General features: G+C 40.8%; 1 protein-coding gene across 5 annotated transcripts in view; it reads right to left on the bottom strand.

The window, feature by feature from the left end:
• Positions 1–27,957, bottom strand: part of marchf8 (membrane-associated ring finger (C3HC4) 8) — a 74,736-nt gene extending 46,779 nt beyond the window's left edge. For 3 of the 5 annotated variants that reach the window (XM_061745702.1, XM_061745704.1, XM_061745706.1), the window contains exons 1-2: positions 27,659–27,957; positions 9,620–9,817 (exon numbers count right to left, since the gene is read on the bottom strand). In XM_061745702.1, coding sequence (XP_061601686.1) covers positions 9,620–9,715 — 96 coding nt within the window. In that variant the 5' untranslated portion in view covers positions 9,716–9,817; positions 27,659–27,957. The remainder of the gene's footprint in view (positions 1–9,619; positions 9,818–27,658) is intronic. The other 2 variants (XM_061745703.1, XM_061745707.1) reach the window with 2 other exon arrangements.

Genomic DNA, 27,957 nt, shown 5'->3' with positions numbered 1-27,957 from the left:
AGATAGACGACAAAATTTAAAAAAAAATCTAAAAAAAAAAAACATTTCAGTAAAGCATAAAAATCAAAAAAACTGGCAGATCTGTCTATTACATAAAAAGACTGTGTACAGCAGACTCACTCACCCACTCACACTTTCATTTCTATTGTGTCCATCAAGTGGGTTCAGAGAGCATTTCTGAAGAAATCTGGCTTTTTGGATGCGCTTCTATCACACAGGTCCATCAAATTTCATAATTAATTTACACAGATAAAGACCAACATAGCGTGGAATGAATGGATCAGTTAAGTGTTAGATGATACCCTTTGTACATACACATCATGCAGGAAATTGAAGTGACAAATATCCCAAATGTCCCCCATCCTTCAATATTATTTGCCAATAATGCCAAGTCCTTGTTCATTAACTGTAATAGCTGCCTCACATTTCACCCTAGAAGATGAGGAAAAGATGTTTCAACATACTGAGGAAGTGCTTCAAACCTGACGGCTTTAAAGTGTTGCACATCTGAAGGAGCTCGGATGATTTAATCCTCAGAAATAACACAAATATGGAAATGACTGAACAAAAAGAACCAGGCTAAATTATCTGTTACTCTCTCCCCTGTTTAGGAGCCATGGCATGGTAACATGAATTTGTGGTCAACCCTCCATTTCTGATGGTGTATCACAAGGGTTTCTATTGGAATCGGCTCTGAAACACTACCCATAGTGGTTTAAATGCTTTAAATGTGTATTTAAAAAACACATTTAAAGTTTCTTGTGAACTTTTGAGAAGGTGCATCTTGCAGACAACAATGGCCACCTATTTCACAACATCCACGCGGCAGCCGCAAAGAGATGCTGCGAACGGGACTAGAATTACTCTGGGCTAAATGTCGCTCATATCCTCCAATTAAATGTGTCTAGATCAGACTTACTCCATTCTCCCAGACTGACTCTGGACATGCCAATTACAGTCTCCGTGCAAGATCAAAATAGCATGCTGTATTTGACCCTGATGCCCGTTAACTCTCCTGTGCCATCGGAACGCTCACTTTGAGTCACTCTGGAAATGAACAAACCCTGCATTGTGTATAAGATCATTTTTGCTTTATTACAAGCATTAGATGATATTTCACAAATTATTCTAACTTTTGTAGGATAAAAAAAAAGGTCACGAAAAAAATAAATCAATGAATAAGTAATTTAATCAGTGAAGTAAATTATTCAGATGAGATTAGTCCAACTCTACTTTGTTGAGGAAACTTGCTACAGCTGTGATTTCATGCTGATTTCCTGAGCAGTAAAGGGATATAGTGAAGATGCGGCTGCTGGATGAAAAGTAGGTTATAGATTCTTGTTGCTTTAGATATAAATGTCTTGGATGATCAGATATTTCTCTAAAAAACACAAAATCAGCTAGAGTAAACATCCATGCTCTCCAACATAGGTGAAGTGCTTTTGTGTAAAATGTAAATGTTTGTTTTCAGTACTGATCGATTAAACTGATAGTCCCAATGTGTGTATAGAGTACTCTATGTTTCTCTGCATAATTACAGTATAGGCAGTCGGTATGAGCTGTAGCTACACCTGCAGCTGGCGGAAATGCGTTTCCTTAGACAAAAACAGTATCAGCCAAAAGTTAACAGCGTGGCAGAGATTATCCACGCATGAGTAATCTTGCACTGGATAACACCGCAATAGGATGATGGAGAACAATGAACACAGAGAGGTGGGAGGTGGCAAGAGGAGGAAAACCTGAAGCAAGACTTTTCAAGATACTGAGTGAGGTTGGAACTGGGAAAGAATTAGACTTGAAAAATGGATTCTCACAGCAGGAGACTGCAGTGTGCCTTTGTGCCAACAGGAGGCTCATAAATAAACCTAATCTCTAACTGATCAACAACAAGGGAATCTTATAATAACATGTTTTGTGCAGACATCTGATTGCCTAGTATACATTTCACTCAATGCACAAGGGACTTATGAGCATGCATGATCACTGCATACTGGCCACCATAATGGAGAGTGACGAAGCTGGTTCCGTCTTTTTTGCTACATAGTGCAACAGGCCAAACAGATTTCTGCAGATCTGTTTCGCCAATACAGTGGCTACACGTGCGTCAGATTAGGTTACACATTCGCTGTTGCAGCTTCAAAACTACTGAACAACCTGCCTCAGCAAATCAGACAGGCCTTCCTCTCTGTCTGTTTTTAAATCCCTTGTCAAAATCCACCTTTTCTCCTTGACTTTTAACACTTAGCAAGACAGTTGACTTTATTTTATCCTTTTATTCTTTTATCTTTTATTTTATCCTATTTTATTGATTGATGGTATGACTGTTTCCTTTATCTTATGTCTTTTAACATATTTTATTTAACATTTTATGTCTTGAGCTGTCTTGTTATTTATTCTGTACAGCACTTTGGTCAGCTGTGGTTGTTTTAAATGTGCTTAACAAATAAAATTGGATTGAAGCAATATGTAAATAGTATGATTATCATTAGAAAATGTGTTCTGCTACAGAAAGCTTCACGAGTTTAACGTGTTTACTTACCAATTCCTTATATTCAGCAACAAAATGACTGTGTGTACTAGCATATAAAGTATAGGAGCAGACGAGAGGACAAATAATTTCCTGACATTCCGCCTAAAGACCTCTGCACTCACCTATGAAGGGGTCTCAATAACAACAAAATTAAAGTAAAATGTACTGTGGAGCCATCACAGAGGCTTAAGAAGAGACGGCAAGGCCCTCGAAGGCCTCGCCTTCATGTCATTTCTTTACCATTTAATTACATTTTTTTTAACCACTTCACCCTTAAGTGGTGCAAAGCAGCTGAAGTCCCTGGGGGGCTGATGCAAATTCCAGACAGACGGGCAGACCAACAACACCAGCTGCCGGCGTGCCTACGTGTGTACCTGTATCCTGTGTGCACGCCCTCGAATGCATGTCACATGAAAGACAGACTCAAACAGACAGAGACAAGAGGCAGAAGAATAACAGCAGCAGCTTCAGGGGGTGCAGTGAATACAAAGTAAGCAAGAAATCCTGCAAGGTGGTGCTGGAATGATAAGTCATTTATCAAAAAGTCTGCTGCAAACGAGTCAAAATCTTGCTTTTATTTCTTAGTTTTTTTGCCACTGTATATATTTATTTTATAGTTTTGGGCTGAAAAGTAAAAAAAAAAAAATATGGACATTTTGCATTTTAGAGGTAAAATTATGATTCATCCAACTTTTATTAGGCAGGGCCACTCAACTGAAACTGCTCTTCTGTCAGTTACTGAGTCACTATGGGTTGCCAGATCCGCTGGTCTTTCCTCAGTCCTCATATTGCTGACCTGTCTGCTGCCTTTGACACAGTCAACCACCACATCCTCCTCTACACACTCTCAAAGCTTGGCATTTCAGGATCTGTCCTCTTGTGGTTCATGTCTTACCGTGCAGGAAGATCCTTCAGAGTATCATGGCAACAACAAGTGTCCAGATCGCATGAATTGGCAACAGGGGTGCCACAGGGATCGGTGCTTGGCCCTCTTTTATTTTCACTATACACCACTTCACTAGGTGAAATCATCAGGTCTCATGGGTTTTCCTACCACTGCTATGCCGATGACACCCAGCTCTTCCTTTCCTTCCCACCTGGCGAGACTGCCGTCTCAATGCGAATATCAGCCTGTTTTTCTGATATCTCTGCTTGGATGAAGGACCGTCACCTTCAGCTAAATCTGTCCAAGACTTATTGAGCTTATCTTCTCCCCGGCCAGTCCTTCCTTACCTCCTCCGATAAGCGTGCAGCTAGATTCCACCACGTCTTCTGCTAGGAATCTTGGTGTCATGTTAGACAGCCAGCTGACCTTTAAGGACCTTGTTGCCTCAGTTTCCCAGTCTTGCCAATTTGCTCTTTACAACATCAGGAAAATCAGACCCTACCTGACAGAACATACGGCACAGAGTCCGTACCTACTTTTAAGAGTAAGCTAAAGACTCAGCTCTTTAAGGAGCATTTCTGCATTTAGTTAACCTCTCTGCTCATCAGAATGATTTAGAAGATTTGTCCAGCTCTTTGCAGGACTCAGCACTGAGAAAGCTGCATGCACCTATGACAAGATGATCATATGATGGTGTCTCTTAAGACGTAGTTTTCTTGTATAAAAAGGGACTGCTTTGGGCGGGAAGGCAACACAAAAAGCAAACAAAATCCTACCACCAGCACCTGTGTCCAACTGGACCCTCGGCAGTCTGACCAACACTTATCCAGCTGTACTCTCCTCTGTGATTTCTTGCTTGTTTTGTTCTCTCAGATGTAAGTCGCTTTGGATAAAAGGGTCTGCTAAATGACAGTAGTAGCAGTAATAGTATTGGCAGTAAATGAAGTGCACTGACATCTAGCAAAAGAGACGACTGAGTACTAAGCAATCGACCCAAAGTCCAGGACAAGGCCTTTCATATTTTCATTTTCTTTTCCAAAAAAAACCCAAATCTAAAATGCCTGCAAAAAATAGCAAGAAACTTTCATCTCTAATGTGGCGTTTAGTGGTATGTAGGTAATATTTGCCAGAGATATAATTTACTTAGACAGTATTCTTATTTTCAGGTGATTCAGAAATAATGATTTATTTTGATAAAGCTAGATGTTTGAAGCCAAAACAAAATAAGCACACAATTCCACCAAGAAAAGCATTTAAAATGCTCTCGGTTGTCATGATGTTGTGTATTAAAAAGCTTATGAATTAACTGGGTGTGAAATATAATGTGGGCTAGTTTGCTGACACACAGCATTCATAACAGCCACCAGCAACAGAGAATCCCATTCTGCATGAGCGTTATCTTCTTCCTCCAGATACTGCTGCATACTGAGGCCGCGGCACCTGTTTGGCCCCAGAATATCGCCACCAGAACAAACGTACTGTACGTTTGCAGGATGTGCTTATGTTTAAATGTGTGCAAGTGAGAAAGAGGGACCCTGACTGCACACACACGGCTACATGAGTGTAACAGGAACAGGATAAACACGGGCGTGCAGGTTGTACATATCTACTGCATGTTGCACTTCACATTTAAACAGCAAATTTTAACCAATTTTGTTGCATGAAGATGTAGTCCAATATATGCAACCTCAGCGAAGCTTCCTACTTAAACAACACAAGTCACACAAACATGTCAACTTCCTGATAATTCACCATTTTCATGCTCAGTTTTTCTTTGCACAGTCTCAAGGTATTCACATTCAAAAACTCCAGGGTTTGGCAGCCTGGAGGGGACTGATTTGCACAGTTTGATCCACCAAATGTTTAAAACATGCATCCTTGCTTTATGCCTCAGAAACATATTTAACAATGTCTTTAATCTTGGATTGAATAGTATTTGCTGGACGCTGAGAAGTACCAAATGGATATGCGATCTGAGCTGGAATGCCTCCAGGCATTTCTGGATGAGGACAAACGGTGTAAAATAGCAGGAAAATAAATCATGTCACTAGGGGCATTTCATTAACAGTCACTGAAGTTTTTGTTGTGGCAATCAGCCATTGATCATCATCTCCACAAATCCCAGAGATGCTCCATCAGAGACCACCCCTCTGTGGTGTCGTCTGTTGTCAAACTTCAAAACATCAGAGGAAAAACATGCAGTCGTCCGGCTGTCCTTGACACACCCTCATTGAAAGACGAGGCGTCGAGCGCTTTCTTCTGCTTTAATTACAAGTGCAGGCAGCTTAACGGCAGGTGTCATGTGACACTTTGCTGAGTGAACCACCGCTCAGAGACATACTGCTAATTATACCACCAGCGCCATCCTTTTTTTGTGAATTTGCATTTCTAAGAAAAGAAAAGTTACAGCTGCATCTTCAAAGTTTTGCCGTTTAATGGTTCACTGGGCATAATCATATCTTGCTCATGTAAATTACTATATTTATGTTAAATACACAAGGGACGTTGCAAAATGTGGTAAAGGCAATATGTTAATCAACAACAACTGACAGTGTAATATGCATTTACCACCAGACATAGAGACCTCGAAGTTAATGTTGTTTTTCTCCTTCCCTCCCTACCTTCCTTCCTTCCTTCCTACCTTCCTTCCTACCTGCCAGCCTGCACTACAGCTCACTTTATTGTCAACTCATGCATAATCCATTCGCCGAACGGCTTATCAAAAACCCCAGACTCAAGTAAATCTAACCGTATTATTTGAAACGGTTAAGAAGTGCCAAGGAAATCTTTTTACCCCCCTCTACCAAAGAAACACAACTTTTCTTATGTAGGTTACTTAAAGTGCATTTTAAATATATTCCCAATTGATATGTGCACGTAAACACGGGTTCTCAAGTGAGATCCCGGCACATGGAGAAAAAGCTCACTTAGAACTTTCTACAGAGGGTTTTTAAGAATACAAATAACTTGAGTGGAGGAAAGAGGCCAAGGAGGGACTAGCAACAGCCTAAGATGTGACGCTCTCTAAAGGAGAAGCTGACTAACTCTGAATTATAAGCAGAGGAAAGTTCTGCTCCCCCCCCCCCTCAAGGCGTCAAAAGACCAGTTGTGTTGTCTAAGAGGACCAGATGGGACTGCGTTCTGTGACTAAACTCTGGGAACACACACGCACACCTCCGAGACCCCCAGGCTGATCAGCATTCAAAGTCAACGCTTGCCATTTTTTCCCTTCTCTTCTCCAGCGTCTGCTTTCTCCGTCCTCCACTCTGCTGATGGCTCCGCAGGGGTGATGGGAATCACTGCCATTTGTCCGCCCAGTGAGAAACGGAGGGAGGGAGTGATGCTGAGCAGTGATGCGGGTTTGGACCTTTAAACCAAGTGTGGAAACTGAGATCAACCAAGTATTTTTTAACTTCTATTCCCCAACAGACGGGGGCAGCTTTCCTATGTGGGCTCCAAGAGTTTAAACTCTTTACTCCTGTAACCATACAACAATTTAAAAAAAGTATCCAGGCATTACAAACATCATCCATCAACCAACTAATACATGATGTCCAAACAGCTTTGGATTAAATACCAGTTTGTTTTCTACAAGTAAAGAAACGTGTTATTTTGAGCTGAAACTTGAACAAAGATCCCACAAAACATCAGTCAGGTATAAACATAGTTATAGCAAAACTCTGCTGCTCATCACAAAGTCACAGCCTGGCTTAATTAATAACAAAAACCGTTGAACTTTACTTGACTCTACTGGACACACATTGTGTAATCACCCCGGGCAGACGACAAAACACGAACCTTTGAATTTACTCTCCAGTAGCACTTCCTTTACCAGAAACAATCTCTAAAAAATGTTTCCTGGAGCCATTTATGATAGCTGCACAAGCAAAGACCATTTATTAAAATCCTCCTTATTTCACCCGTTGTCCGGTTTTAATAATATTTTGTTTTTAAATGTGGTGCCTGATGGAGATTTTCTCTTTTTTTTATCCTAATAAATTAATTTGTGCTCTATACACAGCGCAGGAAAATCCTGTCTATGGATGCAGCATGAAGAAGTCCCTGGAGAGACCTATGCTGCTGCTGCACCCACTGTATAGTGAAGTATATGATCTGATAAGGCAGAGAAAAGGAGTATTTGTCAAGCTGCTTTGTTCAAGTGCTCACAAAAAAAGGCGAGCAGACTCAGAATCTCACAGCTAGAGTGCAAAAAGAAAAACGAGAAAAGAAAGCAGAGACTGATAAAATATATCTGAGTTTCAGAATCATTTCTAATAAATGTAATGGCCTGAAATGTAAAAAATAAAAAAAACAAAACCTGATGATTCATAATGAAACTTTTATGGAAAGACAGTTGGAGCTAAACTGAGATTTCTAAGAAAAGTCAAAAATAAAATTGTCTCAAAGTGGCATAATTATGTAAGCTTCAAGCAGCCAGAAATTCACAACGCGCAGAGAACAAATCATTCACATTGTGCCACCATTTAAATACAAAAGCAGATGGCCTACAGGTGGTTTTAGGCACAAATGGAAAAGCAGACCAGACTCTCACCAGGTTCATTAGAGGAACATTCTCAACGAACCCCACGGGCAGAAACGAAATGATTTGGTTAAATTAAAAATCTTGTACTTTGTGCTAAAATCATCACTGCCGGCCCAGAAGACGTGAATTTTTCTGATGACAGGACAAGTGGAAAAACATTTTACTTGTCATCCCCTCGCTACTGCAATTTTACAGAATTAAATCTGTTTTTGTCTGGGATAAGAACCCCTGTTTATCTTTCAAGATTTCTGTTTGTTTATTGCTCTTTTTTAAAAGTAATAATGTAAAATGCATCCGAGTTAAATAAACCAAGAGAGGAACGTCTTCCTGCTCGTTTGCCAATGATAGTTATCAAGGAATCCAAACTTCAGCATCAATGGCAATAACACAGAGGAGGTATATTTATTTTCAAGGAGAAATTAACATGAGCAAATTGCTTTTCCTATGGAAAGAGGAAAAATGGGGAATCAGCATTTGAATCATAGTTTGTCTCCCTGATTCCAGCAAACCGCTGAGCACGTAAAGATGACTCCTCCATCCTTGGTTTGCGCCAGTAAAACGTGTCCCCATTTAAGATCCCAACTTCATCACTGTAGCACAAACATTGTTCCCTTATGCATGAAAACCGATAAACACGGAAACAACATGACTTTCTTGAGTCGTAATAAACTTAGTGGATCCTTTTTCATCACTGTTACACTGAAGACATGCGACTACCATTTCAGAAACCATCATCTCTCCACTGATATCCCACTGGTTCCTCTTTTGCTTCTGATGGAAGCGACTCAGAATCCCAGCAGCCTCTAGAGAGCTTTCCCTCTTCGGCAAAAATAACTTTTCTCTACTGCCGAAACGCTCATCTTCCTTGTGAGGACAGTCTTGCCCCGTACCTGCAGATGCTGAGTGACATATCTGAAATGTTTTAATATGGGATCAGTTGGCTAAGCAGCATGTAGTCATCAATGAGAGCACTGCAAGTCCCTTGATCGCAACCAACGTTTCCTGTCGCCGCTTTCTTCTCCAAAGCGAGGCTGCAATCAACACTCCGCTCAGCTAAGAAGATCATTGGCTGCTGGCGCTCATTAATTAAAGATTTGTTTATCACCAACATTTGAAGGATTTCTGTGGATCGCTTTGACTAAGATTACTTCCCACCTAACTCCATCACAGAACGCACTACATGCCGTCTCCGAGGCCAGTCTTCTTGAGCAGTAGACGTCTCACACGGCATCTCAACTGCTGCAGAATCCTGAAGAATAAGAAAATTTCATATCTGAACAGTCTTCCCTTTTCCTAGTTACTGCAAACAGTACTTTTTTCAAGCAGTAATTAATATTAAATTATATTTTGTTTTGTATGTGCTCTCTTTGCATGTTCCTTTGAGGGTATTTCTTATCACACACTCACTCAGCCACTAGTGTGCATGTGTTTTATACAAAGAGAGGGTCTTGGAGCGATCCATGCCAAGAGCGAGCTCGTCATTTTGTCTATTTTTATTATTCTGTTTTTCAGTGCGTGAAGTTCTTTCTCTGCCTTTCAAGAGTCTCTGAGCTCCGAGATCAGAATCTCTATACTGTAGCTGATGACTTCAAGTAGGACAAAAACTACAGATAAAAGCAACCCCATAATGATTGGTTCTCCCTTTTAACACTTCACATACCTGCTTGTCCTTGTCCTTGGCCTTCCCGCTGCCTGACACCCGCGACGAGGTGACATCACGGGGGATGACAGAAATCTGGTGCAGTGGCATGTTCATCCCAGCGGAGCCAACCAGAGTCACTCACTCACACACTTCCTGTACTGCTCCCAGAGCGAAGGGCATGATGGTCCAAACAGCGACGCCTTTCTCCGTACTACCCTGCAGGCGAGAAACATCGCATCAAGATTAGCTTGAAAAATGTTTAATGGCATCACAAAATACGAGACGTGATGATCACGAAACTGAAGTTCAAATCGTCAATTCTCTTTTTGACAATCTACCAAATATAAAGTTTGGGTGTGATGATCATATAAGGTTACTTGGTACAGCTTGATTTTAATTTGTTACTAATTTAAAAACTGTCTGAGAACCTAAAAAACGATGCCAGTGAACTTTGCTTGATTCTGACAAATAGATCAAAAACTTTAAAAAACTGCGAACTACACTTAAACCCAAAAACAAATCTTCTCCTGAGATTTTCCACAGGAAACATGAAGTGTTGAACTGCACAAAAGTGTAATAAATAATCAAAGAAGTGATCCCTGAAGAGCGCATTAAATCATTACAGAGGTATGTAGGAATTCATCTTTTTCCCCTGAAAGACCTGGAGTCAGCGCCGGTTTCGACACCAGGCAGCAGTGGTGAGCGGTGTTTCACACTTGGAAGTTTTCAGTCATGGAGGCAGCAGCCTCAGCATTATGAAGCCATCCTCATGAGTTACACAAAAGGTTTTAAGTTCATTTTAAGTTCACCTAATGTAGCCATCTGTAGCGTCACTGACAGCAATCAAGCTCCTTCTCACTGCCAGTGTTAAAGTATGAGCATGTTTGCATGCAGGCAGACCTGCCAAATAAACCTTCAAATCTCCACAATACGAGGAAAAAAAGAAAAAAAAAAATCAAACAAACCAGGATTAAGCAACGAAAAAGTAAGCAGCCAGATGGGAGGTCAGCAAAATGGCAGTAATCAGGAACCAGTGTTGATGGCAGCTGGACGGGGCTGGTGTGGGCTGTGAGCTGAGAATGCCACCGGGTTTCAGTGAGCAATGACACCAACACAGCCAGAGCTGTCACTTCAGTTCATCACTGCTCAGCCTCCGATGAGTATTCATCAAGACGAAGGAGCGATTACACTTGTGAACTTGTAAACAGTACTATCAGCTGCTTGTGTTACAGCTGCCAGTTTGAGCACCATGAGAGCGGAGCCTCCGATACTCACTGACACACTTCGCCCACAAGCTCAGACTCTGGAGACCAGTCCCGGACAACAATGCTGAGCAACATTCAGCAGCAAAATGAGTGGTTATGATTGCCATTTTTGTGTTATAATTAAGCGTTTTCTTGGTTCATCCAATCATAAGTAGATGGTTCAGTGAATTTAGTCTATACAGAAACTACTATAATGTAGGAGAGCTGTCCTCATACAGGAACCGCACTGAACACTGACATGATCTTGACCTGCAGATTTACATATCCGTGTCTTGTGAAACACAGAAAGAGCTGCACAGCACAGTCCTGCGATGAAAAAAAATATATATAAATTTTACTGCTCAGTGCACCATTTGCCACGTTTCTGAATGTATAATAAACTGCTTAGTGCTCAAAGAGATGAGGGTGGTTGATGAACTTGTAAAGCAGAAATAGTCAATGACACTTGGGATGTTTTCTTTCATTTTCAGACACTAATCTTCCTCTTTTGTCTGCAAGTCTCCAGTCCTTCGTTCATCCAGCAGACATCAGTCTTGATCCCCTTAACGGTCAAGTAGTTTTGTATCTTCAGTGCAAGAATAGTAATTTTATCTCCAGAATTAGCTATCGTGTCAGTGAAGTAGTCTGTGGGCTTTCACTGAAGAATACAGGCCACTCTGATGACAGAGAGCTCTCGGACTCGTACTGTGTACGTGTATGAGGCCAATGACTTACAGCAGCCGGGGTCAGGGGCAAAGTCAGGGCCTGAGGGAGCATGGCATCGCATGGCAGCATCATTAAAACTCCTGCTGCATTACGGTCACAAATGTTTGCAGTAATTACAAAGCAGTTTTGTGCCCATCATTTTCTGAGCTATGATGCGACATGAGAATATAAGACCTGCAAAAAAACAAATCTTGTTTTTCTGAGTCATGTTATTTGGGTTTTGCATTTGCAGAGATGTGGTTCACTCAAACGTTTTTGAAGGCGGAGGATGGATCAACATCCATCACTGCGACCACAACGCGAGCTCGTTACCAAGAATCCAAAAAGAAGAACTGCAGTAAGCCCCCCGCTCCCTCGCCACTCTTAATTGCCATTGTTTTTCAAGTCTTGCGTCTTTGTTGGACTTTGAGGTTCCAGTGCAGCAAGAACTGTGTTGGATAGACAGAATTATACTTTAGCAACACATGGTTATTTAGTTCAATGTTAGTGTGAATATTTTAGTCTTAATAAAAGCTAAACCCATTATGTCAATCAAGCTGTTAGAGGATCTTTGGGATGTGAGAGCAAGAGCCATTTTCAGTGTGTGTGTGTGTGTGTGTGTGTGTGTGTGTGTGTGTGTGTGTTTTCTCTCAGGCCCAGCTAGTAGACTTCACTGTGAGAAAATGAAATGCCGCAAATACAGCACACTTCGACCAATCTCCGACCTCTTTTGGTACCAATTTGATACTGAGATGTTGCCATGGCAACAAGTCACAGGGATGATAGCTTTGAATAATAGGATGTGCCTCTGGTTATAAGAAACTGCCGCAGTAAGAGGATGGCGATTAATAACCAACCAACCCCTGGTCATAAGACCATTACAGGGTCAAACTATTACATCCCTCCTTTATTCACTTCAACCAATGGTTTAGCAAAGTAGCATTTAAAACTTAAGTATGCTTAGAAAACACTTCATTTGTACTAGTGGAAATGTTGAATAAGAAGAAATGCACAATCTGATCAGAACTTAGCAAACACGAACAACAACATAAAAGGGTTGGATCAGCCAGAGGGAAGCGGAAGGAATCATGCTCTGCTACGATTGGTTGTTACATAAGACACCTGATACTTGCTGGTCTTGTTCAGAATCTCTGAACAAGTCCAGTCCACCAAGCTGACGGAAGTTCAGAACTGTGTAACAAATTCATTTTTCTGCCATGAGGCAAGACGCAGACTTCAGAAACGACAACAAATTAGAGATCTGGCACAAGTTTCATGATTTGACTCTATATGTCAAAAGATTATAAATCATAAAGATTCCACAAAACTGATGTCACAGTGTGATGAATTTAATTGTTTATTAAGCATTGTTTGCACCGAGACTCCCTTTTGTGTGAAGACATCCAGCTTACTAACCTGAAGGAGCACATCTAAAATTATGTCTCAATCCATTTCCATTTCCTGCAGGGGATCAGACATTGGCACAACTCTGGCTTGTTAATCAGCTGTTATTGCACCCAATAATCTGTTCATGAGCTTCCTTGGATTTCCAACTTTTGAATTAATGCAAAGTACATCCACTCAGAGCAAAAATATAGTTTACAATGTGAAAAAATGTGAGTGGGGATACTGCATTGGGATTAGTAATAACATCTAATGGGTTGATTTGTATTATTCATTTTGCCTGAAGTCTTTGCTGCTTAAGGCGGGGGGGGTGCTGCATTTTTGTATCATGGTTAACTATAAAAAGGAAGTCTGGTTTCATTTTGAATGGTGGAAAACGGTTTACTGTTGCCTGGTGACCGTCAAATACAATATCCACAGAGGCAAGGTATCACAAGATTAGCTCCGATTATCCCACTCAAAAACTATTCTTTTATAGTGCAGTCAGCTCTCTTGTCCTGCTCGTTCCATTTCTTCTCTTTTTCAGGTAAATAAGTTTAACTAACTCATCCCTTCTATGTTCAGCTCAGCTGAAATCTGCTTTTAATCCGTTTGCCAAGATGTTCATGTCACACCTATGATAGGACTGAGAAGCACAACCAGAAAAACACAGCTGTACACCTGTAGTCTACAATTAGAAAAGGGGTCTGGAGGGTTATGAAGCAGACTTACAGACCAAACATATACAGGGTCTTCACATTTTTGGTTAAGCACGAAATTGTAAAAACAGAAATTTAAGAAATTGACACGCATTTTGTAAAAGAAAATGAGTTTGTGCTGTTTTGATGTCTGAGTTTAAGCCTGCAGCTTTGAAGATGGAAACATGCAAACTGAAGTAATATGAACTTGAATATGAAGTGAGCTGCTGCATAACACAGCTGATCTTGTGCATTCCTCATTAGGACGTATTCAGAGTTCATTTGGCGGACCGCGTTTGAAAAAGCAATTTCTTTCTTTGATTGATGTCCCCTCTAGCGAGGCATCACTCTGTCACTGACTGGTTTTATGAGAGGACAGGGACCATCTTGGAAAAAGAAGCTGTATGTGTGAATCAAGGAAGTACAGCATTAATTTCATCATGCAGCACTTAATACAGCTATGCTGGCAGCAACTTTTAAACATCATGCCCCGACAGAAGTCCAGATTCCATCTGGCCTCCACACAGATTAATAGAGCCAATGTGAATCCTGATAATACGCATTGACAGAAACGCAATGATTCGGACACATTTAAAAGTTAAAATTGTTGAGCAAATTTAACTATCAAATTTACACAGTCAGATAATTTAATTGCCACTGCCTTATAATCACATAAGCAAGCAGAAATTAATCTACAAGGCTGTTTGGCAGAGCCTTCACGTCAGCGACTACTTTGAGCAGTTTTGTATGATCCACCGGGAATAAAGCCTTTAAAATGTTTAACTCATTCTGATTTCAAATATGGCTGTCTCATTTATTGACACCAGTATAGTCTGAATATCTCGGCAGCTTCCTATTCGTCTCCTGAACGTCTCCATGATCGTTTAGCCTATTTTCTGGACTAATCCATTTATAAATATTATATTATAATATATAATAAGAATTTATAAATATTGAGATTTACTGCATCAATAATGTTCATAAGCTGTCCCATTTGATTATAGACTAATGAGTCCAAGTTTGGATAGTAATTAATTGTTGGATTGGAGATATGGGCTGTGAACAGACGTCTGGGATCCAGGCTTGTTGGCTAGAGAGAAGAAAAAAAAACAGATGCTGATGTTTTTACACAAACCAACTAAATGTTCACTGATTCTGCCACCATTTATTAGAAAGACCTTTTCTTAGCGCCAGTAAGATGTGAATGACCCACTGTAGCAAAAAAAGTAACACATTGGGTAAGTACTGCGTGCACACATACACGTAAAGCACCCTGTGAAACTTCCCCTTCATTAAATCTCTGGAAGAGGAATTCATTTGCAGAATGCATCTCATTCTTAGTACAGCCAGCAGAATATAGTAACTCTGCCCCGAATATTCAGAGAAAGGACATTAAATGGCTAATTTATAATGACAACAATACCATCATTCTGGTTTATATTTGCACTTGACAAAAGGCTTTAAATCAAATCCCTCGGTGAAGATGATCTAAAAGGCAAGTATGGACTAGAGAAATTAATTTCATAAGAATCTCCAGCGGGCAGACGACTGTAGAAAACTAATTCCGGTTGATGCCACCAAGGAAGTGAATGATGTGTCCTAGATTGGGAGGAAAGCTTATAACTAAAGCAATATGATGACATTATCTGCATTTTTAGAAGCACTAAAACTCGATGTTAAACACTTAGCTATTTGTCCAAGAGAAAGGAGAAATGGGAGCGGGAACATGCACGACATCTAGGAAAATACGAGATTGAACACGCATCTACAAGTCACAGACGTGGAGGTAACTGTCCTGGAAACAAAACTCCTTTAATCTTGACCGTAGGACTAAAAAACAATTTAACTATACCGTAGAAATGGTGGCTCCTGCATTCATCTGATGTAAACGACATCCATCGGAAAAAACAGTTTCAGGAAATGGCTGGTGAAACATTAAAACACAATGTTCATGATATTCATACATTGCGAGGCAATTTATCTCTGTCACTGACAAAACAGTAATGAGAGTCATGTTCGGTATGATGGAAAAACTGAAGCTGGGGTCATGTAGAACCACTCAATAACCAACGGTAAAATATAACTTTTGAGGAGATGTTTTTTCTTTCTTAGATTGGACTCTGACAACAGAGCAAAGAAAAAGAAGAAATTGATACTGTATATTTAGAAAGAACCAACTATCTGACAACAGCAAAACAAAATCTTTAAAGAATATATTTCCAATTTTCCTTTTCTGCTGCCCACACGGTCCCTCCTGCAAGTGGCAAGTTCAGCAAGTTCAATAGTTTGCAAAGTTTGGCAAAAATGATGGTGACATTTCAGGAAATTTCTACATAAAACAAAACTAAAAGCATCCTACTGAAGTTATGACGCATTAGTTATTTAGCTTCAGAAGTGAAACCTTGCACTGATGTCAGTACAGCATCAGCGCAACAACCTTTCAACGCTGAGCAGGTAAGGTCAACACAATGCAAACCAAGCACCTTTGAGGTTTAAAGCAAAGCATGAAAAATAAAAATCATTAAAAAATAATGAATGAAAAAAAATCTCTAACAAACTCCTGAGGTGACTGAGCATGATTCATTCATGGACTTGATTCAGAAAATACAGATGATATCTAAACAAAGAACTTATGGGGAGCTATCTGCTGCCCAGTGGTGCTCAAATAGTGCATAAGACATAAAAATAAAGCTAGAAATGGTGCAAATCACTCAGGAAGCAAACCTTGCTTCTATATGGGACACTGACAGCACTATAGGTGTAAAAATATCGCCTTGAGCAAATTATATCACTTTACACTCTGCAAGCACCTCGCCCAAAGGCCCAATTATGAAATTTTAATCAGCGTATTGTTTTGATCATTAAGAATAGCATCAGAAATAAGTGTTGCTCAGATCATCATACAGATTTAATTTGAAGGGAATCCACTAATTTGCTAAAATGCTAGAGAAACATACTGGAGTTTCTAACAGAAGTCCACACGTCAATCACCATCAAGCAGCTCAAACACCTGCTTGGGAGGAAAACTCTCTTCTCTTTTTGCAGCTTTGCAAAAAAAAAAAAAAAAAAGAAATTAAATGTCAGGAAAATCAACATGGTATGAATGAATCGTTTACGTCTGGGCAACATTTGATGACCCAAATTTGTTTGCTTCTGCGTACATGAGATGCTACAACAAGGGAAGGGCAGTAAACAGACATCGGGGATACAGCACAACCAGGGTGAGGAGTGAAAAAGCAATATCTGGAGATCAAATGGTGGGAGAGAAGTGCAAGCGCATCAAATTTATACAGTATGGATACAGGAACTGAAATCGACAAGCTGTCAGTTACAGTCGAGATACCTCGCTTCTGTAATCTCGCAATAACAGTAAGTACTGCGAAGGGGAACAACAATAGAGGAAGTCAGAGCTCCACAACCTATGCAAGCAGATGTCAATGTCAGACACTTTCAATCATTATTTTCACTATAGTTTATCATAGGAGAAGGTCCGTCTGCAAGGAGATCCTACCTGAAAGTAATAAATTATGTCTAAGTAGCTGGAGGCAATTTAAAACCGTTTCGGTTCTCTGTAACCTGTTTGCACAAATAAACCTAAGTACAGATGCAACCCTGAAAGCTGTTGAGAGACATTTCCTATGCAGCCCTGGTTATCCAGGGAATTAAAAACAAGTGGTTTTCATTTCTTTAAAAAAAAACAAAAAAAAACAGAAACTGCAGTATTAAAGTCATCATGATACCCTCCTGATTTGCGGATTTGCCTTGCCATTGCCCTTGAAGCTCAAGTCAAGGAAAACATGCAGCTAATTTTAGTGAGACTCTGGCAAAAGCTTAAAGGTCGTATAAGTGAATGAAGTGAAAAAATATTCCATCAAAAACCAGGCTTAAAAGATTACAGTAACAACACATGAGCTCACCAAAGCACAGTTCACATTATCATTGATTTTAAAAAGGGAAAATAATGCCAATAATGTTCAACTAATAATGTTCAACAATAGTCTCAGCTAATTAAAAAAGAAAAGAGCTCACTGAAGTAGATGCAGTTCCAGTTGCAGGTGTACTTCTGTAATGTGAATATAACATCTTATCTATCAATCAAAATCTTAATTTTGTACAATTATCTGTTTCGAAAAAAAACAAACACAATGATGATCTTAGAGATCACACTAAAATTATAGGAAAGACTGATAGTTTTGCAACATTAACAGGAGTTGCTTCCTGAATTTTTACATCAATTTTCAAGTTTGTGTTTGTGTTGCTGTGTTCATGTCCCCAGTCTAATACTTGTTGGTTTATGAATAAGAAATGACACGTAAACACGAGCAGGCAAACGCATACAATCAAGCAACATAAAACAATCTATGACATAAATGAGATGAGAATGATTACTGGCATGAGGGGCGAGTCAGTTTTGTAATCTCTCAAAGGTTAACACAAGACTACTGACAGTAAACCGTTTTAGACAGTGGCCAAAAAGTGGAAAAAGGTTATGGTGACTTTTCACATTTCCTCAAACGTCTTTATGCGTGAGATGATGCCGTGTCCGTGACTCATATAAGCAGTCGTCTAGCTTATCTGAAGAGTAATGAGGAATTCACACACTTTCCTGTAACCCTGCAATCGATAGCTTGAATCAAGTTTTACTAAGAATTGCACGTAGACTGTTGGTCTGAGCCGGTCAAACAGGATGCAGCCTGGAGGGTTGCGCAACGTTAGACACTGCGTTGACATAGGACGGTCCTGAGCAGTGGCTTCCTTTGAGACTAATATGAAGAGGAAAGGGGGTGCTTAGTGTTGAAATGAGGAAAAGAAAAACAATGTCACCACCAGAAAAGAAACTGAAAGCATTCTCATGCTAACTACTACCCCAATGTGACCAGTAAACACAGGCTTGTTAAGTATGTGCTTCGCAGCACAGAGGCGACTCCGTCTGCCTGGCTGGGGTTTTGTCTTCCGCCTCGCAGAATAACTGCACTCTATGTGGAGGAGCTGCTTACCAGCGAGCGGTTACTGAGCTGCTCCATGAAACAGCAGATGTGTAATATGCTTGTGTGTGTGTGTGTGTGTGTGTGTGTGTGTGTGTGTGTGTGTGTGTGTGTGTGTGTGTGTGTGTGTGTGTGTGTGTGTGTGTGTACGCGCCGAGTGTCGACTTGAGAGGCGGCTGGCCTGCCCGATAGTCAATTCAGAGGCCAGAAGCATCAAAAAGCAGTTAAACAGCTGCAATACTGTGAGGTGGACAAAAGGAAAACTGGCCTCTGGCAGCGAATTAAACTGCAGCTACCCTGAAAATACACTCTGCCGTGTAACAGCCCACTGCAGGCAGCAAATCTGAATTACAAAGACCTTATGTTGAAACTGAAGAATCAGCCTCGGCCCTTAGATTTACCTCAGCAGTACAAGAAGAATCTATTCAGAAAGCAGTTTCAGTGAATCTTCGTGCCCCGCCGGACCAAAAACTGACTCCATCATGAGAAGGTTCCTGTAATTCAGACGTCTTTTCTTCCAACACCTCCTGCCAAGTCTTCTTCTAGATTCAAAAGGAGGAATGAAGTGCATGCCTTCACTGCAATTTTAAGGAAATCATTGGACACTGCTACATGCAGACTATCATGAAGGAGAGGAAACAGAAAAGAATCTGGAAAGATAAGGTGGTATTTCATAGTGTATTTTTAAGCTTCAGCACCCCCTAAGTTTCTCTCATAAATTGTTAAAACATTTTGAAAATCTCTTTCGCTTCATGACAACTGTGGGTGCCGTATTACCATCATGTGTGAGGACCCGGAACGCGTCGAGTCAAAACAGAATTTTAATTTGATTAGTTCTCCTTGGAGCATGTTTTTATTCATTATTATTAACTCATCTTCCAAATGAACAGGAAATCTGTTTCACAGATATCAAGTGCTTACACCGGATGTTGACAAAATGTTGTATGGCACAATAAGACATGGCGGATGAGTTATCATTCTACCAAGCTCTCGAAACGTGTTTCTTCTCCTCACTGTTTCCATTGCATAACAACCTAAAATAGAGCAAATCATAGAGGTCAGGTTGGTTTGACGAGCGGAGCTATGGTCCACGAAACATCTATCATCTCATAACTGTGCCAAATCAGCAGCATCCGTCTCCAAGTCAGACATATTTGGAATCTTCACATCCCTACAACACTAAGAATCTGCGTCAAACTAACCAGTAAATGTCATACAAGTGCCTCATATATAAGGGAGAGTGCTTAGCTGCTACACGGCCATCGGTGCCAGATTTAACTGTGTAAGTTTCATATACAGCATGTGATGTCATGTCAGCTGTATAACCTCAAGAGCTGAAAGAAGCTTTGGCAGAATCCCTCAGAGGAGAAGCACCAATTATCTTGAAGACTGTCATAGAGAGCATAATCTCATCTTACTCATCACCATCATTTTTGATTGTGACCACAAGTCTCACCAGTTTCATCAGCTGCACTCCCATAAACATGTATCCCTTCTCCACAGAAATAAAATAAGCCTTTAGTTTATGTCTTAAGAAAATTAAGCAACCCAACTCCATTGTTTCAGGTTTAAGGAACCAATTTATAGGAGCAACAGATGGAATTAATTCATTATTTAAATCACTATTAATAGCTCTAAAAAACTCAGGATTACATAGATCAAAGTAAAGCAGGATGTTCTGCTCAGAAGCAGAGTGGGGATTTAAGATTTATTTTTGCTTCTGTGATACGAGAATGTCTCATTCAGCTTGAATGCATCATCATGAGATTTAATTCATGAATATGCTTAAACTAAAATATGAGCAGAAGAACGACCTGTGGACACGCAAACACCAGCAGCCACATTCAAAAAGCTGAAAAGTCATTAGTAATAAAACTCATTTGAGATTCACGATGAAACAATGGCTGTGCCTCATTCCCCCCAGGGCATTTTCTTGTTGACGTTGATTACATCTGCGCTGTTTACAAACAGCAAAGCCAATTACACGTGCACGTTGGGTTGACGATGTTCCACAAACTAACCTAAACAAAAGCAAATTCCACAAGTAAATGCAGTCACATCCTAACCGTTCTTTTGTGGGCTCTGCTGCTGCTCAGCCTAAAACACACTGCTTCTCCTCGATTTTGTCAAAACGGATGCAAATATGGCATGTTTGTATGTCGTGTTGCTACTGCGCAATGTCAGTGAGACTGACAGCGGCGAAAGGGAAGTGCTTTTGTATAGAAAGGTCGCAGAGAATCAACATAACATACACCAAGACTGCTTTTGCCTTCCAGCCACATCATTAAAACCAGCAGATATGATGACTCTGTAATGTAATGGGCTTTCTAGAAAACCTGGCCTCACCATCACCCACATCAAAAAAACTGCTCAGGAACACATCAGGATAACTGAGATGGATTTTTCTGTTCAAATATGAAGCCAGTTACAGAGATGAGCTACCACCTCTCGGTTGATGAGCCCTCCCCCACGGGATTTAGCAGGCATAAAAAAAAAAAAAAAAAAAAGGATGGATGCTGATGATGTAAAGTCAGTAAGGCAGTGTATCCTTTTGAAAAGAAAGAGTTCAAAGAATCTTTGCCCTTCAGAGAAAAGGTTTTAAAAATGCAGTCATGTTATTAAAAAGAGAAGTCATTTTGTAGAACTGAATTTCTTTCAAGTTAATAAAAAAAAGCTGCATGTTCATGAACATGTGGTCGGTGACAAGACATCCAAGCGTGATCACAGTGGATCTGCAGGCTGCCCAACAGACACCACCTTCCTCATATCAATGAAACATCATTTCATTTTAATGCAGGACCTAGAACCCTGCAGAAATTGCTTATTTTTTCAGAACCAAAAAGGTGGCAGGTGGAATTACAGAGCATAACCCAGATGACATGTCCAATCTTGTCTTACTCCCAGGCTACTACTGTAAATGACCAATTCAAACTGAAGAGTCTGGGAAATGTTGCAAAATGGTATTTGAAGAGTCTGAGTGGAAATCAAATTGCTGTCCAACATTCCTCTAACAATAATTTAGGAGAAAAAAAAAAGATATAGATTCTCCCACTGTTACAAACATTTATCGATGACCGCAATCTTAACAAACAGAGACCAACATTAAATCATTAAGAGAATATTCCACCATCTCTAGATTTCATGGATAAGACAAACTCCTCAACATATGTTCAAACATGTGTGTCATGCAAGTCGCTTTACACCTTATGTTGCAACAGTGACATCACATACTGCAGTGACTCCCTTTCATTGGACACAGTGGTGATTTAGGATACTAATTTAACCAGCGTTGAAGGACAATATGCTTTGGTAGACATTTCATGCAGATTGAAAAAAAAGCCCACTACTTATAAATTCACATAAATAAAACCCATTCATGCAGATATATACTGTAACACAGAGCAATAGAGAGAACAGCACCGGTGTCACCTGCTAACTCGTTATAACGGTCCTAAACAGTGATCTGATTGCAGTGGCTGCAATCAGATCTGCATCGATGCAGGAACGCCCTGCTGAGGCTGCAGCCAGACTCCTCTGTCTGCTGTCGGCAGGGCAGAGAGCAGAGAGCAGGCTGCAGGGGGTGGGGTCCTTCCTGACACACACAAGGGGAGCAAATGACCGGGAGTTAACTCCGTACTTCCTAAGCTTTCCACTGAAGCGGGAGCACTCGGTTTGTAATGCCCAGCTTCTGCGTCATGTTAAAATAAATAAATAAACACACACACACACACACACACACACGCGCACAATATTTTTCACAACTTTTACAAATTATTAGCATAAAGTGATTAATCTGCAAAATCTTCATCAATGTGCACCACAGGTAAAAAGGCTAAATTTTAATGCACAACGATACTTCCACCACTGAACTAACTCTCAATAAAATTATTTTCCAGTTATTGTATTCACATGAGTTGTATTTCATTTAAATTCCTGATTACACGTTACAGACAGTTGATTACAGATTCATTGTGTCCTCCTTTTCACTGTGATCACTGTGCTCATCCAAAGCATTAATTATATTCATATCCAACCAAACACAAAGCATTATGGCCCTCACACACCAAATGACTCAACTGCACGTCTCTGCTGTTTAACGTATTAATTGCAATGTCCATAGACACTCGATGATGTTTCCCCCCCTGCTCGAAACAAAGAGTACTAACAAGCACATAGTTGGTGAGCTCAGAGTGGGGTTGTTGACTCTGACTGCAGGGTGCCGTAACAAATCATTCAGCTAATACACAGATATCCATCAAAGTACAGAATGCAAGAAAGAAGTAAGGCGAATGTTGCGTATGAGAATAAACAGGATCCGTGTGATACAACTATGAGTTGATTTCTCCTATCCCCACAAGACCTATCAGCCTACATTACAGATTGGCACATTCAGGACACTCTTTTCCAACACAGTCGCATTCTTTCCTTCATGTTTGAGACAGATGCATCTTCATTTCCTGCAGCATAAACACGACACATCAACTCCACGACTTAACAGACCAGTATTAGTACCAGCAGACATCCCATCAGATGGGACGGGTACCCCCAAAGTTGGGTGATTGTGTTCCTGTCTGATTTGTCTCCCATAAAGCAGGTTCAGAGAAATGAAAAGCTCCTAATTACTGAAGCAGGACGGAGCTGTGTATCCAATACTTTCTGAAATGCAGTCCAGATCTCAATGAGTAAGGATGAAAATGCATGTTTCTCACCACAATGTACTGTATGAAGTAACATGTCATGAGTCACTACATTTGAACAAGCAAGTGTATTGTCTGACTACCTTAACACACCACATTTACTGCCTCTGACCCCTCTCTTTGGATCGCTGCCTTCAGCTGACAGAAACCTTGGTCAAGTGTAAAAGCACTGATGACATTGTCAGCCACGGCCCCTCTACCTGCAGCAGAGCCCTCCCCGGGTCTATTCAGCTGAGCCAGCGCCTGTCGTCTGCTGATGTATAGCAGCTGTCCACCATTACTCCGCTTTCATCGCACACGTTATCATTTCATTGCACTGTGGTAAAGCGCACATGCACGCTAAACTGCACACACACATGCTGCAAGTCAGAGAAGAAAAAAAAAGGTCCTTAAAAACGCTGACCTTCTGCCGCATCCCCTATGTTTTCTTCACGCTTAGCATTTCTCTATGAGATTCATTTCACAGGCTGGATGACATCATACATTAGAGGAAGTCATTACACTGGATCAATACTCGTAGAAGATACAATAGCACGGCAGGCCAAAACGGTAGAGAGCAGTGCAAGTTTATCATGTTATTTCATTACAGCTCAGCCCGATACTACAAGAATGGCTGCGGAAAGAATTAACTCCTGTTTAAGATAACAAACAGTGTTAAACTACTGCAAAGTTGACATCCTTCTGAAAATATTTTGGTACGAAATTAGGCTGATAAACTGTGGAAATATTTCTAATATACTTAAGTCTGGCTGAGAATCAACTTAAACTAATCTGGACATCTAGGAATGACAGTTGATCACTAACAATATACAGTTACTGGAGTCCGGGAAAGGCCACATCCTGCAGAACACACATGTACACACACACCCGTAGCAGGGAAGGGGCTTTTCAAGGAGATGCACTTTTGTTGCTTGGCTCCATTTCCTGCCAGCTTCCAGGATGTCAATCGATATTATTTTTACAGATGAACCACCAGAGTGAGGAGATGGTGGTGAGCACCTAACGCACAGATGCAGAAGTGACGGTGCAGGTGTGTCCTAAAAACAGATTCAATATAAATAACAAACTCAAATAGGACAAGACTAAAAGGAAAATGTGCTAAGTGGTCATGACGTGCATAGATGCTGCGTAAGTGGTGTGGTTCTCTAGAACATTATCACTCCCCCACATCTTTGTTGAGAAATGTAGAGATGTTGAGAAAAGTAAGCAAAAAGGAACTGTGAGTGTCCACTATGTTGGGGTGAGAACCACACCCTAACCCACATCAATGTGCAAATACAGCTCAGGCTGTGTGTTTAAAAGAAATACAATAAAAAAAGAGACAGACCAGTAATTTATCTTTCCTAAAAATGAATTCACAAAATGTTTGCAAATAATTGAAAATTGATCAATCCAATTCCCAAAAGTGTGGATATAGTTAAATAAAAAAAATCTGGTGTTTTAAAAAAAAAAGTTTTTAAACTTCTGTACCTTCACATCTAACATTACATGTAAACCCCCATTGACTGGTATGGATAACAACATTGATAACAAAAGCAGCCAATCACACACAATTTGATGCAGAAACCAGCAGGAGACCACACTAAGCCAAGAGCCAACAACAAATAAAGACACTGTTGCATAAACTGTCTGTGTTCCTTTACTTAATGACACCACCACAAAGCACATTTAACACATTTGAAATTTAAAAAAAAGCTGGCGCTAGACTGTATCAGTGAAGTTGCCTGACCTTACCTAACACATCCCCTCCCACACATGCCCACTCACACTCCATCCTAGTTTCACTTTCTTTCTGAACTCTCTGAACGTCAGACATTGTTCCAGGATGAGGTGGCCTTAAAGAGACCAGAGCTAAAGCTGAGTGTTTTTAGGTAAAATTTGACACAACGTGCCGCAGAAATGTACAAAATGAGCAAATAATGCGTTTTTGAATGTTAACACTTAAAGTTAAAAAAAAAAAAAACAGTAAATGAGCCTAATGTGGGCTCTAAAACGATTCGCCAAAACAAAGAAATGGGTTAGACAGCTACAACAAAAGCTGAAGAAGAAAAATCTCCATGAAAGCCCTTCATTCAAATGGTTATTGGTTGTTTTAAAATTGATTTAGACTGAAACTGCAAGAGAATCCCACAAAAGAGCTGTCAAAGTGATCTTTTCCTCCACATTGTAAAATGCAGCAGGAGCCACATTTCCCTCTTCCTTACCAATTGTTTCATACAATGACAGGCATTAATTGACAGGGCGCCACTATCGCAGCCTGCATATATTTTTTGACTGAATTTTTTCCGTCTTCCAATTACTTTCTTCTGAACCTTTTCCCCTGAAGACAAAAAGTATGAGTTAATTTGCCAGCTTTAGTGACACACACAGTCCATTAAAACCCCTGCTCTCTCACAGTTGTAACAGCTTAAAAGAAAGTCACAGTCGTCCTCTTACTCCTGCTCAGAATCCTAATTATGGCTTTACATCGCCCATCGCCGCCCGCCCCCACTCAGTTGGTTCTGTCACAAAGACCGACGACTTCAGAATCTGCCGACATCTGAAGATGCTGTGAAATAGATGACAATCCACATCACAGCGGGAGGCGGGCAGAAGTCCTCCGCGGTGACATTGAGGGACACAGAAACTACCAGGCCAAAAAAGGGAGAGCAGCAAGCGAGTGTGTGGATGTGTAAAGCCATCATGTGAAGGATTGTTATGCAAAAAAAAAGAGCAAACACCCCCAAAAGGGAAATGTAACATTGTTTTGTTGTTAGTTTGTTTTATTTATTACAGACTGCATAAGATAAAGTCCAACCCTCAACATTTGATATCACTGCTGTAATTTGACTACTAACATCTGCGCATTCAATATCAAGATGAAGATTTGTTTATTCAAGCCGGAAATAAAGCAAGCACTTGTGTCCTTTGCTACTGAAAGCATCCCCAATTAATTTCTTTTTTCAGCTGAGATTAAAGCACAAGCTCCTCCACCAAGCAAAAGCCCGCTGCCCATCATTATTCTGCATGCATTGACCTGTGTCAAAATCGTATTATTCGTGAGGAAAATAAGCTGATTCTACATGTACTAATCCTGCGCGAGAAGGCAGGATTACAGAAAAATTAGCATTTAGTTATCTCTAAACTAAAGCACTAATGCAATTGCAGCAAGCACTCTGTATTTCACAGTGCTGGCACAGCCATAACCGAAGGCTACAGCGATGTGACACACAAACACACACACACACACACAATCCTCCACAGCTCCTTCTGCCTCTTGCAGAGCAACAGCTGAACAGCTCAGAAAATCCTGCATGAATCCGTTTTTTTACACATTACCTTTGCGTGAAGATGAGTAAAAGATTTGGCAACCCATCAACAAAGCAAATACCACAGCAGGCAGTCACAGAAGGGAAGCAGGGAAAGACAGGTTTACAGTGCACTCCAGCACTTAGCTGCATCTTCAAACACACAGCAACACAAAAGCGTGGACAATGAGGCAGAAGCAACACACAACAAAACGGGAGTGATGAGGGAACAAACCCATGCAGGAAGCTGATCCTGCAACCACTGTAAGCTGAGAGCCGCTTTAACAATTAAGCCATTACTAGGCCAATCATTTGTACTTATCAGGAAAGGTTATATTCATCGTATTTAGCAGTTTTCATCTAATTAAGGTTGGCTGCTGCTAATGTCAAAGAGATGATAGCCTGGCACCACTGCCTTTTGTATTGGGTGGCACTATTATGTGGAAACAGTGCAGCCATGCAGGGCGCAGCTCCTACTTTATGATGGTCCATAGCAAGACAACACCCAGGGCAGAGAGCCTTGGCTGACCTGTGAGACATTTCAAAATGCTCTGCCAAATATCCTGCAAGCTGAGGAGATCAAATCTCAACATGCACATTTGAATTACCCAATCATCCACTCAGGGCACAGCAGCAGAGAGCCCTGATTATAATCACATTGCAGTTCTGAAGGACCAGGATGCTGCTAGGACAGCTGAACTTATTGGACAGTCTGATCTCAAATCGTGTCTAAGTCAAACAATTTTTTATGAATCTGGAGATTCACAGCAAACTGAACCTCGTGATGAAGGCTCCTGCGAAAACTAACAAAGGGCTAGACTACAGACGTGCTCGGTAAACCGTTGGGTCACAATGTAAAGCTTCATGGACAAAACACTATAGGCTGATTTATGGTCCCGCGTTACACCAACGCAGAGCTTACGGCGTACGGTGTGCGTCGCCGCGTAACCCTACGGCGTAGACTCTGCGTCGATTTAACGCAGAACCATAATTCAGGCTTTACTGACAGCAACGCTGCAGCCTGTCGATGCTGAGCGCCCTGGGGTGAATGTTCCTACCTGGATGACAACAGCCTGCGACTGTCCAGCTGCTCTGCGTTTAAACCAGCAATGGAAAAAAAAATTATATATATATAATATATAAATATATATGTCACACTTTCACATCCCAGCACGGTGCAGAAAGACGTCCGTGCATCCGTCCGTCTGACCCCCAGCCGCCTCTGGGTGGATGGAGAGACGCAGCGGGCAGACGAGCCTTCACGTCCCCGACCAGGAGCAGCTCTCACCGCCGTGGCCGCTGCGGAATGACGACGATTTGTTTATTTCATTGTCCCCCTCCGAGCAGCTGGCTGGAG

Source organism: Cololabis saira, chromosome 17, assembly GCF_033807715.1.
Source record: "Cololabis saira isolate AMF1-May2022 chromosome 17, fColSai1.1, whole genome shotgun sequence".
NCBI classification, from domain to species: Eukaryota; Metazoa; Chordata; class Actinopteri; order Beloniformes; family Belonidae; genus Cololabis; species Cololabis saira.
The sequence above is the reverse complement of the archived record's forward strand: the minus strand, read 5'-3'. Positions and strand labels throughout refer to the sequence as shown.